This window comes from Monodon monoceros, unplaced genomic scaffold, assembly GCF_005190385.1.
Source record: "Monodon monoceros isolate NGI ecotype Baffin Bay Population unplaced genomic scaffold, NGI_Narwhal_1 Super_Scaffold_15, whole genome shotgun sequence".
Classification (NCBI taxonomy): domain Eukaryota; kingdom Metazoa; phylum Chordata; class Mammalia; order Artiodactyla; family Monodontidae; genus Monodon; species Monodon monoceros.
The window spans coordinates 31,705,897-31,719,814 of record NW_021703771.1 but is presented as its reverse complement, the minus strand read 5'-3'; the positions used below and the strand labels follow the sequence as shown (position 1 = coordinate 31,719,814).

The 13,918-nt window shown below is 51.0% G+C and overlaps 1 protein-coding gene across 8 annotated transcripts in view; it reads left to right on the top strand.

Moving 5' to 3' along the window:
• Window positions 1-1,705: 1,705 nt before the first annotated feature.
• SIM1 (SIM bHLH transcription factor 1) overlaps window positions 1,706-13,918 on the top strand; it is a 72,909-nt gene continuing 60,696 nt past the window's right edge. For 3 of the 8 annotated variants that reach the window (XM_029223827.1, XM_029223828.1, XM_029223822.1), the window contains exons 1-3: window positions 2,778-3,002; window positions 3,701-4,319; window positions 13,626-13,708. In XM_029223827.1, the coding sequence (XP_029079660.1) occupies window positions 4,145-4,319; window positions 13,626-13,708 (258 nt within the window). In that variant the 5' untranslated portion in view covers window positions 2,778-3,002; window positions 3,701-4,144. Of the gene's footprint in view, window positions 1,848-2,777; window positions 3,003-3,096; window positions 3,222-3,246; window positions 3,311-3,700; window positions 4,320-11,948; window positions 12,049-13,625; window positions 13,709-13,918 lie in introns of those variants that run through there. The other 5 variants (XM_029223830.1, XM_029223829.1, XM_029223826.1 and 2 more) reach the window with 4 other exon arrangements.

The following is a 13,918-nucleotide window of genomic DNA, read 5'->3' as shown; positions in this document are numbered from 1 at the left end:
AGCTTCTCCTAGGGTTCCTGTTTGGTGTTGGTGGGTCGCGTGTGCCCGTCTTTTTCCTTTCTGGGGCTTTTCCCCTTACATTGGCAAAGAGGTGGGTAGGATTAGCCTCTTAAGCCTCAAGAAACTCGTTTAAAATTTCTCCTGCTAGAGGCGAAAGGCGATTCTCGGCGCACGTGGGAGGCTCCCGAGGTCCCGGCTCCAGCCCCTACAGGCGTGGTGCGCGCGGGGCCGCGGGCGGGGTCGTCGGGAGGGTGCGAGGCCGGGGCCGGCACCGGGCGGGGGAGTGCCGGAGCCGCGTTCCCGCTCCAGCCGAGGTTCAAAGATTAGAAAAACAGGTGTTACGTCGCCATGCTAATTCACTCTCTCGGTAAACGCGGCTCAGACAGTTGTGTGCGGAGGACTTAGTGAGGGGGCCGTCACCACTTGGCCGCGCATTCACTTTGTTTATTAAAGGACACATTCCCAGTTCATCGACTACTGAGCTTCACTGGGACACTGGAGCAGCCCTCCTGGCCCCCACCCCCAGGACGTCGCCTTTGGTGTGAAGACTTCCATACTCATCTTGCTGCTGAAGGCAAAACACTACATTTCTTCGGCGCAAAACGCACGCTGTAATGGGAGGCGTGCACTGCCTGATCCCCCAGAGTCCCTGCGACGGCCAAGGGTTTCAGACCACAGCAAAGCGCCAACACACCTGCATGTTGTTTGAAGTAGAGATAGGGTTTACAGTAACCGCCGACTTAAGTGACATCCTTTCTAGAACAGTCGGAATAGAAAACTGCTTCTTACCCCTGAAGGGTCATTGCTTCGCCTGGCTGCTCCATATAACCCCTAAGTTCTGTCCAGGTTGGGGGCGGGGAGAGTGGGGAGAAAGAAGGATCTCAGGAAGGTTCTTTCAACCTTTCCAAACAACCGCCCCCCACTCTTTTTTTGTAGGGGTCAACTTGATCTTATCTGGTCTTTCTGCAATCTTGTGTATAAGGAAGCCACAGTACATCTCTCTCTCTATTCCTACTCATCTCTTGTTAAGAGTGCGTTACTTGGTGGTGAACCGCCCAGAGCCGGGTCTCTAAGTGGCTACAGCCTCTGGGGAAATGACTTCTCCTTCTAGATTAGAGCCCATTTGCTGGATTCCAGTTTTGGAACACCTACCACATCTCTATATTTAGTTCTTTTTCAAAAAAGTTTTGTTTTGTTTTTCTGTCCAGAACGTTCACCACCTCCTCCTGCCAGGTGTTTCCCAGATGTGTAAATACTCCGAGGACGCTCCCATTGTCGTTCTTCGAGCTTACGGCCATCGGGCGGCAAGGAGGGGGCAGATGTGTGTATTTTTGAACAACCACTCAAAGTTGTTCCGAATATCAGCAAGATGGCACACACCCCTCTTCAGGGTATATGTTTTCTTGGAGGCAATCAGCGCCACCAACGAGAAGACGAGTGCAACATGACTGGTGTTCTCACTCTTTTACCGCTGATGAAACAATTGCCTCCGAGTCGACCTCCAAGAGCAGAATCGTAGTCACCAGCAGCACCAAAACCAAGCAGGGAACCGCATCTGTAGGGAGTGATTCGCAAGCAGCAATAATTGTCTTCCGGGACGAGTGAACTTCTTCCCGTCGCTCTTTTCTATCCTCAGATGACAGGCAAGGCGATTCAAATGAGAGGTTCTCTTAAATATAACTTGTCAGCAATAGTACTTACAAGCGTTTGTTTAAACGGCTCCTGTAAGGGATCGTAAATGCTGTGGATTCATTCGTGCAGACTGTATCCCTTCTGTAAGGAATATTCATGTTGGACTTTTGCTTCCTGAAACAAAACCCAACAAAAACTCTTCGCTCACGTTTAAGGTAACGGATTATTGTGAGATACTTTATATCAACGACTCTAACTCTATTTTGGCCTGAAATGTAACCTCTTTTCCCCTAGTGTCCCCTATCTGCTCCCCATAGGAAAACTCCATGACTGAGCTTTCTCCCGTGAACAAATCAGCGCCTAGATTAGACCCATTTCCGAAAAGACGCTCCTCTTTGGGATTAATTTAAATACGGGTGTATTTATCCTCTCTGGCGATGCATTCGGTGTCGCCGTGGTTTCAGAGAAATGCGAAAAAGAAAATATAACCCAAAGAAAACATAACCCACCGGCCCCGTGCACGCTGTGGGCCCCGCGACTTGCCCGCGGGAAGGGGGCGGCCGCCTGGTCGGCCTTTGGGCGAACATCGCCCGCAGCCTGGGCTATTCCTGCCTCGCCTGCCGGGCGACCCAGCCCCCGGGCCCGACCTTTGCGGCCAGGGGCCGCTGCCCACAGCTTTGGGGCCCCCCTAGCACTGCGGGGCCGGCGCTCGGGGCTGAGTGCACAGACACTCAACCCCTGGGATCGCGGGGAGCGCGGATCCTGCACGTCGCCCTCAAGGCCCGGGAGGCCGAAAGCAGGAGCTGCTATAGCCGGGCAGCGCAGACACCGGTGCCCCCGGCTCGTGAGGAGCGCTGCGCGCGCGGGTAGCAAGGCAGCGAGCCGGGAGCCGGGGTGCGCCGGGGGGAGGCGCGGTGCGTGCACGCGTCATTCAGCTCCGTCGGCCAATGAGCGCCGCGCCCCGGGACGCGCCGGGCCAATCAGAAGCGAGGAGGTTTGTGAGTGGCATTAGGGGAGGGCGGGAGAGAGGGAAGCCGGGAGTGAAGTTGAAGCTAAACCCCGTAAACCATTAAGAAGTTAGGGGGGCGTTTTCGGCTTCCAGTCAGGAATAATACTGGCTTCGTAGCAACTACCGAGGAGGAGGATTCTAAAACCACCTCACCCGTCCCAAAGCCCGCATCCCCCTCCTTCTGCCACACACCCCTCCCCCAATTCATGACCAAGAAAAGAAGAGAGAGCCAGGGCACGCTCTGCTCCTCTCTGCGGGTGGGAAGCAGAGAGGCCTGAGGAGAGGCTTAGTTGGACCGTAGGCATGAGTACAATTAAGAGGTGGGCGCCTGCGCACGCTTTGCTGCCAGCGGGGACTGAAGGTAGGTGAAGCGGAACACGCCCTGCGCCCGCCCATCAGCGCCCGCAGCTCTACGGCGGAGGGGGAGAGGCCGGGCGCCTCCCGCCCCCCGGTGCCTGCGAGGGGCTGTCGCGAATGTGCCACCTGTTAACCTGGCGCAGCCGTGCCCGGCGTGTTGCCGCCCCTGCTGGGCAGGGAGAGCGCTGGGTCGCCTCCTCGGCAGTCCTGAGGGACTTGATGTGTAAGTGCTACATTTTGAGGAATCCCCGAGACTTGAGACCCAAGTTAGAGAGCCAAGTTCCGGACCTGCCAAAGTGGGGGGACGGAAAGGTGCCCGAGCGCTGTGGAGGAATTGTGATTTGCGGAAACCTGCCTTCCTGGGACTTGCGCCTGGCCTGGGCAGGGGCACGGGGACCGGCGGCTGAGGGGCTCCTAAGGGTCTTGCAAAATCTGCGTTTTGTTGTTTGGGCAATTTCCCAGGGGGCTGGAGAATGTGTCTGACAGGGGTGAGAGAATGGGAGCGTTATTTGCAGGGGACTCAGTCTCGCTGCTGATTTCTCCAAACCTTAACCAACCAACCAACCAACCAAAACACTGAGCCCGGCGAGGAAAGCTGAGGCGCGCTGAGGCCCTTCCCGGCCGTTTTTCAGAATTGGGGCGAGCGCGCGAGTGATTGTGGAGCCGCAGATCTCTTACGCTCTGATGCTGTTGTCTTCACAGTGGCCTGAAGAGTTGTCCGGCATTCCTGTTCTTCCCAAAGCGGCTTGGAGCCACCCTAAGGGCCGCGGGACTGAAAGCAAACGTCGGGGATTATTATGTCGATTTCCCGAGAACCGGGGTTCGCAGCGCGGAACCGAAGAAAAGGCTAGCTCCTCGGAGGTCCCGCCGGCATTTGATACCCAGTGACGCCTAGGATTGCCCAGATCGCCTGCGGTGGATCAACAACTTTCCTCTACTCGCATCCCATATTTTTAAAGAAAAAATTTTCTGTTCGCCGCGTTGGTCTTTTACTGCCACCAAAACACTGAAGCAAAGACTTCAGTCTCGTCATTCAAAGTATGCTTTATATTTTTGCCAAATATGATCTCTAATTGAAAGTTTATTTTTGGTTTTGGATGAATCTGTGGAACTTATGTTGTAAGAAGAAAGGGGGAACGAGACACGATGAAAGAGAAGTCCAAAAATGCTGCCCGGACTAGGAGGGAGAAGGAAAACAGTGAATTTTATGAACTGGCTAAATTACTGCCTTTACCCTCGGCTATCACCTCGCAGCTGGACAAAGCATCCATAATCAGGCTCACCACCAGCTATCTCAAAATGAGAGTAGTGTTCCCAGAAGGTAAGTGACTTTGCCCAGATGGAATTTCAAAGGCAGAAGGGGCACGGGGTCTGCCAGTGAATGAGCCTACGCCACTGGGCAGAGAAGTACATTCATACTTACACACACACACTCTGTGAAGGGAAGTTTAGCATGGCTGCTTAACTAAGGACCTCTCTGCATTTAGAATTTCTGTTGCCTTTCCGTGGCTCTTTCTACTTCCCCATTAATACTTTCTCTTCAGTCCATCAGATATGTTTGATTGGGAAGCAGCTCAACAGTGCTTTTGTCAACACTTAGATACTGAGCTCAGTTGAAAGTACTACTAATCCAAACATGACTTTCTTTTTTTATTCCTCTTGTTAGAATTGTATCTAGCAGAGAGCAGGAACATCTCTAACTTCTTGTATTTTTGTTATGTCTAGATACACCCATGTACATGGAGCTAGCTAAGGCAGATAATAATTTCTCTATATGTCAGTAATCCTGCAGATGAAGAGCAGGCATATTCATGAACAAATATGTCCTGAATTTACCCAGTCTCTTGACTGCTTCTAGCAAATTTATTCTGAGTTGTTGAGATGTTCACAGATTCCGAAACTAACTCTGGGACTTGGTGATTTGCAACTCTGGGCTTGATATTTTCTCTAAGATATAAGATTGAATTAAGATCACTAGCCCGCTTAGAAAATATCTCCTAGCTGGTAGGTTGGCAAATGGATCCTTTGGAAAATTGTCTCATATGGCCTAGAAGTTAGAATAGCTGAGCTTTTGACATGGTTTAAAATGTGTATTTAGATTATCAAGATTCAATGTGTGAGGACAGAGTAGCCTTGAAAGAACACTGTCCTGTATAAAACCATTTATACTCCCTAGGGGAAGGACTCTTCTATTTCCCCATCCTTTCCTTTACCCACATTCAAATAACACATAAACAGATTTTTAAAAATATTTTAGATATATCTTTGCTGGGAGAGGAGATTTGGAAATGTAGAGAATATTAAACAAACAAAAATTCAAGAGAAGGAACCCTGTGTACTTACAAACCAGAACTTCTTATGTGACAAAGAGAGGTTTATGTTATTGTTGATTTTGGATGTTTGGAGTTTGTTGTTTTCTTTTAAGGAAATGGGTGGGGGGGATAATCATTATTGGGCTTTGAGTTTCACTTTGCTTCATCTTGACTAAAAGTTATTATCTGAATCAAAATCTTGCAAAACAGGCCCTCAAATTAGTCAGGGGCACTAAAGGAAAACTTTCAAATTATAGTTCGGTTTTACCCCAAAACTATAAATAGTAGTATGGTCATTTTTTCTTAAAGCAGTTCCTTGAACAATCTCATCTGAGCCTCGAAACCACAGGAAGAGAGGAATCAAAACCTAACATACCTGAAAAGTTTTAAAAAAAAAGAGAGAAAAAAAGGAGGGGAACATATATTAAAAACCATATTTCCCATTCAAACTGTGCTGAGAATTGCTGGTGGGAAAATTACTATTATGCTACATTGCCTTCTGTTTAAAAAAGAGATCTCGTTGTCTTTATACTGTCAGCGCCTACTTTATAAAAATAAAGCTATTGCGAACTCCGCTGGCCGCTCTGTTCCTAACAGGATTATTAGCAGTGATTTGTCAGCCCCTGCGGTCTCAGTGGGCTCCCTTTCTGCGTGATTTCTAGCGGGTCTCGTCAATTATCGGTGCCGATGTCGCTGGCTGTTTGATCAGAAGAAGCATATGGTGCTGCTTGTGAGGCTGCGAGTAATTGCGGAGGAAGAGAATAGAGGGTCGGCTTCCCCGGCGGGCACAGAGAGGGACAGAGCGCCCGGGGAGTCGCCAGGCCAGGGCCTCGTTTGTGTCGTGCAGACCCCGGGCAGGCGCGGCCAGAGGGAATCGGGCTGATTCTCGTTGTTTTGTTTTTGTTTTAAAGAGAGCAAAGTTTCTTGTTTAATTAAGTGCTAACCCCACAAATTATAAATTGCATGATGAATAAATAGGAAAAGTAAACTCTCTTAGCCAACTTCTCGTTATTTTTAAAAAGAGTGCCGGTGAAGACTCCGGCTGGAGTTCCCTTGGTGCCCAGGCCGGTCCCCTGTGGCTACTTTAAAGGCGACTGTGCTTTCTGCAGCCCCACTCACCTTCCTTCGGAGCTCTGGACCCCGGGCCCCTCCTTCCTCTCCCTTCTTCTGTGGATGCGTGTGGGTTTATGGGGAGGAGGGGATGGACGATGTGTGAACTCTGGGCACATCATTTATTTCCCCAGCTACTGTTGAGCTCATAACTCACCCGTAGCCTCCACCGGGTGAGTTAGACAGGGTCATCCGGACAGCTGGTTCCTAGGGATGAGATTTTAATTTTGAGGATAGTTTAGCTTCAAAAGTCCAAAACCCTAGACACAGCCCTTTAAAATATTAAAGGACAACAGCAACAAACAGTAAAACCAACAGTTTTTAAAAGGAGTGAAATAATCACAAGCCCGCAGAGCCAAGCACAACCTGCAGAGGGTGCGAAGTTTGGGTTCAGCTGTTGACTGACGGCAGAAGGGGGGACAAGAGTGGGTCCATAGCAGTGGGGGAAACTGAGCACTTTATATGGGGGTAAACTTTTTTAGTGCTGAGAAATGGGAAAGAATTTGTTTGAAATGAAGTTCATTTTCATATCTGTCTTAACACCATCTTAGCACATAGTAGGGCTTCAGTAAAATTTTAAGGGTGGGATGAAAGTAGCTATTTCATCATGGTAAGCCTGCTATCATATGTAACATGGAGTATGCAAGGTATATAATCTAAAATACTTCTAAATCTGGTGACATCTTAGTTACAGGCATAAAAATGACTGTAAAACGCCACTGTTTTTGCTCATATTACATTTTGTTTTTAATACCCTGTAATTCTAAAAGACTTAAAACAGAAATCTTTCCATACTTATATGTGAAAAAAATTAAAAATCCTTAATTCTCTCCCCCCTCATTTGCTGAATACAGTTTTTCCCCCCTAGGATAGCAGATTCCTTGTCTGGGGGCAAACTTCAGCTTTTATTTATCTGAGTAGATAAAATTGAGCTGTTGAGGGGAAAATGAGAGAGAGAGAGAGGGAACAGATGAATGGGCTGTGGGTGCTCGGAATAATTAGGAATAAAGCATTAGATTGGAGATTTCATAGTAAAAACAAAAACTCTGGTACAATTACTGTCATTAGAAATCATTAGAATTGCATATCTCCCAAGTGGTAACATATTCTATTCTAAAATAGCCTTGCAAGGAAAAAATTGGCACATCTAGATATGTATGTCTTTCGTGTTATCAAAACCAAAAAGGCAGGATAAGAAAAGTGATGATATGACTTTATTTGTGTGCAAAAAAGGGTAAATTCAACTAAAATATATATATTTGTTATTTAGATATAAGATAGTTTTGACTGGGGGCGTAGTGACTTGCAGAATAACCTTTGAAAGGATCAGATGTTTTCAAATCTGTGGCCATTCAGAATCTTGGTAACATCACTTCTATTTCATTGTCAAGGTGTCTTGGGAAAATAAAAATAATGACAGAATTGAAATTAGTAGCTGTGTATGAAAGAGAGTTTCTACAAAGGCTGGAAGGATAAGGATGGTTAAACAAACCTCCACAGACACTTTCTGTAATAGTCACCTCAAGATTGAAATCCTTAATCGCCTTATATTTTTTTGAGGCCAAGAACTGAAAGAGAAAAAGTGGTCCCATTTCCCACGTGGATGGGTGATTTAAAGCTGTTTTTCTTGCTGCTTGGGGAAATGATTGAGCATTAGGTTTCCATGTTTATTTTCTTACAGAAGTTTTTCTCATTTAAACGCCTTCAAGCACAGTTAACGCTCCACGCTGGTTTTCTCTCTTTAATTCCAGTTTTGATGTTGACTTAAAATGTAGAGTGCAGAACTAAACTCCATGCAGAGCATTTGCAAGGCAGATTTATGTGCTAGAAATTATAGATCAGATTAATGAAAAAAGTACTTTTTTTGAAAAGGGAATGATCACTAATAAAACCAATAACAACAACAACAGCAGCGAAACTACAAAACAGGGTATGATAAGATATGGCAGGGTACAATCACCTGTCTGAAGCTAAAATCAGGTTAAATTTCCAGAGGACAAATCCGATTTCTAGGGGAGTTATTTTTCAATTCTGGGGAGATCTTGGCAGCTTCCAGCTTTTGCAGCTACAAACGTGGACACAGAATTCGAGCCTATGGATTCTCACCTCATTTCTCTATCTGTCGGCTCAGGTATTTCTCAAGAGAATGAGGTTTAGCCTCAACTAAAACCTTATGATTTTAGCTGCTTACCCAGTGCCAGTCTCTGATCCACGGAATTTTAAATTTTTCGTGGGGACGGGGAATCCTCAATTATTTCGCAGTGGGCCTGCGAATCAGAAAACACTAAAACAGTGTGTGAGAATTGAGGAATAAAGCTTCTTCCTAGGGTAGAGCCCTCGGGCAGGCGGCTCCTGCGTGGAGTCACTCGACCTCGGTGGCTCGGACCAGCCCGGGAACAGCGACCTCGTCGAAGCCCCCGCCGCGCCTCCCGCAGGGCCCGCAGCACGCAGAGGAGAGGAGCATGTAGGCCGCGGCCGGCCGGCCAGGTCGGCGCCGTGCGGCCCATTCTCCCCCCGCGGTGGTGGCCCGCGACCCGCCCGCCTTCCCCCGGTGGCCGCAGCCGAGGGTGAGCCTGCTCGCGGCCTCCTCACGGCGTCTCGTCACTCCCCGCGCGAGCCCAGGTCTTTTCCCTCCCGGGACGCGAGGGCTTCTGCGCCCATGCGCCCGTCGTGCCTCGTCCTGCGCGGGCCACTACCCCGAGGCCCGGTCCTCGTCTAAAACTTAAGCCAAGATCCCGCCCGAGGGGCCGCTGTGCGTCTGTCGAGTCCCGACTGCCAAGTGGAACAAAAGCGGGATAGGCCCTCGCCGCTGGGCAGACCCGTCTGCCTCGCCCGCGCCGGTCTTCGGACGCCCCGTCAGGCTACCCTCGAAGGCCCGGAGTCTTGAGTGGACACCGCCTGCCGCTCTCAGCCGCCTCGCAGCACTACCGTCAACCCCTCGTGCGTGTTCGTCTCACGGGTTAGTTGGCACCTGGCGGAACCTTGCCTGTCCCTCGTTCCTGCAGTACGTGTTCTCTCGGGGCTAGGCCCCGCCCGGGAAGCCCTAGCTTCGGGGCCGGGGCACCACGAGGGCGCAGAGGGAGAGTCAGCGCTGCGACCGTCGGTCTCCACCCCAAATTCACACTAACTTCAGCGGATCCCCCGCCCGCCCCCCCGGCGTGGCTGGGGGTTTCAGAGGCAGGCAGGGGAGGGCAGGGTACACACGAACGGTGGGGGCCAGGCCGCCGCACGGGATAAAGCCCGGCCCCGCGCGGCCACCGACGCCCTCGGAAGGTCGGCCACACCCGCCAGGTGGCCCAGAAGGCCGCGCCGGGCGTCCGAGGTAGGCGTGGGTGCGCCTCGGTGAGCGAAGCGGCCTCCTGCCCAGTGACCGCTCCAGGCGCTCGGTCTCGGCTAAGCGCGCCCGACCTTCCCCAAGGAGCCCAGCCGCCCAGGCTCCCGGCTCCCTAACACGAAGGCCGCTTGCTTGTGGCTTGGGAGGTTTGGACAGTGCGCTCTCAGTGAGCACGCGCAGGCCCTGTGGAAAAACCAGGTGGCTGAGACAAGTCCCCCCCCCACCCCCGGACCACAAGTTAGGAGCGCAGTCTCGGAGGGCTTTGCCCGTCTCAGTCACCAAGTTGTCACCAGGTCATGGGACAGCTCCCCCATCAACTCCATACTGGCTAAAGGGCACATCGCGATCCATCCAAGAGAAAGTTCCCAGGAATGACAACAAGGAGGACACCTTTCTATTCACGTATAGTGTTTATTTATTAAAGGAGAAAAAAAAAAAAGAACAGTAGAACAAGCTCTCCTCCTCCTCCTCTTCCTGTCTGAGTGAAGGAGGCAATGATGCCAGGTCTGTAATCTACATTTTGTCAAGGGTATGAAATTCATTCCGAAGGAAAAGCTCGATCAATTTATTTTTGCTGCTTGCAATAACACAGCTGGATGATGCTTTGAGCTCACGCTAGACTGGGGCTCATCATTCATTCGCCAAGAACGGGCCTAAATTGTGCCTGTGGGATTAGGTCAATTTTAGTGGATCTACTTCGCCTCATTTGGTTACTAATTGGTTTCTTGTTTTATAAATCGAAATCTCATTTTCAGGAAATTACAAAAACCGTGCAGTCAGTCCATTGAGGTAATCCTTGGGTCAGGGGGTATTTAAATGGAAATGGCTCAACCGAGCACTGAGGGTAAAGCAACAGTGAAACTTTGCCCGGGGTTTCACGTGAAATGTGAGCTAGCCCTTTAGATCCATGATAGATACATCCCTTCTGATACTACTTATGTAAATATGATAAACCAGACTTTAAGGGAAGAGGGGGGTGGGGAGAAGCAAAATTTATCTGCTAAGGTTAATGTGGCATATCTTGGAAATCTTCCAAAATAGATTATGTTTTCTTTTGTCTTTGGCCACTTTAGCTGGGGAAAATCCTTTCGTCTAAAACCCGATTTAGTTATCGCCTCCCTCCCAGAGCTCCTTTTCTCCTTTGCAAAACCCCCGTTCTCCCGGCCTCACCGAATTACAAGAGAATCTTTAGATCTTGTTCCCACTGTAATCCTGCCGCAAAGGGAGTTGGTTTCCTCCTCATTTTAAACAGACAATCAAAGGATTTGCGAATTTTCTGCGGTAGGTCAAGTGCAGAAACGAAATCTCAGCTTACCCCCCTCGCCAACTGAAATGGGGTGCGGGAGCACGTCACTGCAGGCAGAAGGTGAGGGGGTCCAGGGAGAGGGCTCTCTAGCCCACTCGGGGCTTTTCGGGAGGTGAAACCCATGAGCAGGGCTTCGAAGGTGTCCTGGGCAGGCTGACTGGAGAACTCAGCCCTGATATTAGGTCAGGAAAGCTCGGCAGGTAGACGAGGGCAGCCAGTCCCTTATAAAACATTAACCCAGGCATAACCGTGTGACGGAGCTTTCAACCGGGAACAGAAGAGAAGGCGATGCTCGGTGAAAGCCAAAGGTTCCTTAAAAGGTGGTGGTGGGGGTGTGTGTGAGGGCGGGTACAGGAAAGGGCGACGGAGGCCCCTGTCACCCTGCGCCCGGCCCGGCTGCTTATTAACCTGCCGGTAAGTCTTATTTTTCCCTCGTAGGCGCATACTAATGAGGCCGCAGCCCGAGACCACAACCAGCCAAGGCTGGCGCCGGGAGTTCGGAACCAGTACTTAACCCTGAGCCCAGCTCGGGGGATTTTCAGATGATTTGGGTCGGGAGGCGGCTCCCCGGCGTCCCCAGCCGCTGTGGGGGGACCTTCATAATTTTAGAATAAAGACCTGTGTTGGCTGCAGGCGCAGGCTTCGCACTCTTCCGGGAGCTGAGGAAGACGGGATTCCAGACACAAGGCGGCCGCGACCAGCTCCCTGCACGCCCGAGCGCCCGGCCCCTCGCCCCAGCGAAGCTTTGGGCTTTCAGGCCTCGGCTGGGCCCGCGGTGTCCAAGGGTCAGCGCCATGCTGGTCCCGGGCTCTCCCAGCAAGATCCGTTCCCCTTTCCCCGTGCGGCCTCCCCGGCTAACCCCTCCCCCCACTTCTTCTGGGTGTATAGGTGTGATCCGGGATGAAAACATGAACAGGTCGTGCCAGAAACCAAGGAGGATAGCTTGACTGAGACGGGAGGAGCGAAGGGAAGGTGACAAGGCGAAGGGGTGTGTACAGGCGGCTGTGGCGGAGGACCTCCCGCACGGTCCAGGGGGACCACAGGGCTCAGGGCAGTGGAGTCACTCTGGGGAGGAAAACTGGGGCGGGCTAAAGAATCAGGAGGGGTTGCCGAGACGCGAGGGAGGGAGAGGAGTCCGGGCGAGGTGGGGGCGGGGAACATCAGTGTTTGCAGAGCTGTGGGGAGATCGTTAGATTTATTTAAATGTGCAAACACCCAGAAAGACCCGATTCGAGCTTAAGGGGCGCTCACGGTTACTCGTTACCAGGGTTTTGATCGCTAGCTTCGGAAGCAGCTCCTGGCCAACACATTTCAGGAGTCCAACTCCGCGTTTTATTCCGCAAGATCCGCCTCCACTCCCATATTACAATGCGAGTGTTTGTCATTGGGTACTTCATAGTGATTTGTCCCGTAATGCAGTAAATCAGTAAATCACCCCCCCCCCATTTTTTGTCACGTTTAACCTTGTTTAATCGTGTAAGCACAAAAGAATTTAACTACCTAGTTACATTAATTTCAGCAGCAACATTGTTAAAAGATATTTCCCATAAGTATTGTAACCTCGGCCTTGGCAAGTTTCTTCTGCCTTATTTTTCATTTTCTTCCTGAAAACAGGTACTATAGCAGACTCCATATTAATTTTTTAAAAAAATCAGCCATGGGCATACAGGGAGTTTTATTTTTTAGGCATCACCGGAGAAATGATTTGTGGCAAAGCCTGGAAAGATCTTAACGTGGTAGTATCAAGGAGAGGAAGGGGCAGTCTTTGTTAATAGATGATACCTGGGAAGCAGAGAAGAGGAATGATTCTCTACGTCCAAGAGGGAACGGAAATATTGTAAGACGGTGTTAGCACCTGAAAATAAGTGACTTTCAGAGAGCTTTTTCTTGGAGTAGGGAGGGAGCTGAGGTTAGGACGTGGAAAGGAAAGGCAGAGGCAGGACTGCGGAGGGTAGCTGGTACTGGAAGCCATCCGCAAGCAAACGGATTTTTCCGAAGGGGATTAAAGTCAGAGGCCAGGGAAGGAAAATGGCTGGAGAGCCCCGCAGCCAATCAGAAAGCCCACCAGGACTAGCCGCAGTCTCAGGTCGTTCTCGGCGGGCAGCGGTATTCGCTGGATGGGTGGACACCCTCGGCCTCTTGATAAGGGTGATGAAACTTGGGGTGGGAAATAGTGTCCCTCGCCCGTCTAAGCACACTAGTGAACCTACGCCAAAGTTATCGTTCTGGTGGTGTCGGGGCCCCTCCGGGCACAGACTGTCCCCAAACTCGGCCACTTGTGGGGGGGCGGGGTAGGGGCGCTCAGCCAGGACCCTGCCCTTCCTGAGAAGCCCAGGCTGGTCGAGCAGAGCGAGAGGGAGTCTCACTTCTGTTAAACCTGTTAGAAGCTGAGCGGGCAGAGCCGTCATTTACCCTCTCGCGTCCCTGCGGTCTAGGTGGGGAGGGAGCCCGGGTGGTATCGGGTCGTGTGTGCAAGCTTGCCTGGGTGACAAAACCGCGAAACTAGTCTCAAACCGCCAGCCGGGTCGGAGTGCGTCTTTTAAGGGTGTCTCTGTGTCTCCACAGGGCTCGGCGAAGCGTGGGGCCACTCGAGCAGGACCAGCCCCCTGGACAACGTAGGCCGCGAACTGGGCTCCCACCTGCTCCAGGTACTGACTTGGGCCTCCCGGCGGCGCACGTGCTTCGAGGGCCCGGGTGCCGGCCCCCGAGCTAGGATTCTTGTTTCCCGGAAAATGGGATCCCGTCCAGAGGTGGCCGTTTCGCAGCCCCTACGACTCCTTGTAGAGTTAAAATGTTTAGCTCTTAACCTCGCTGGGTGTGGAAGGCGCCTCTCGAGGTGACAGTCGGCGCGTTGGGTT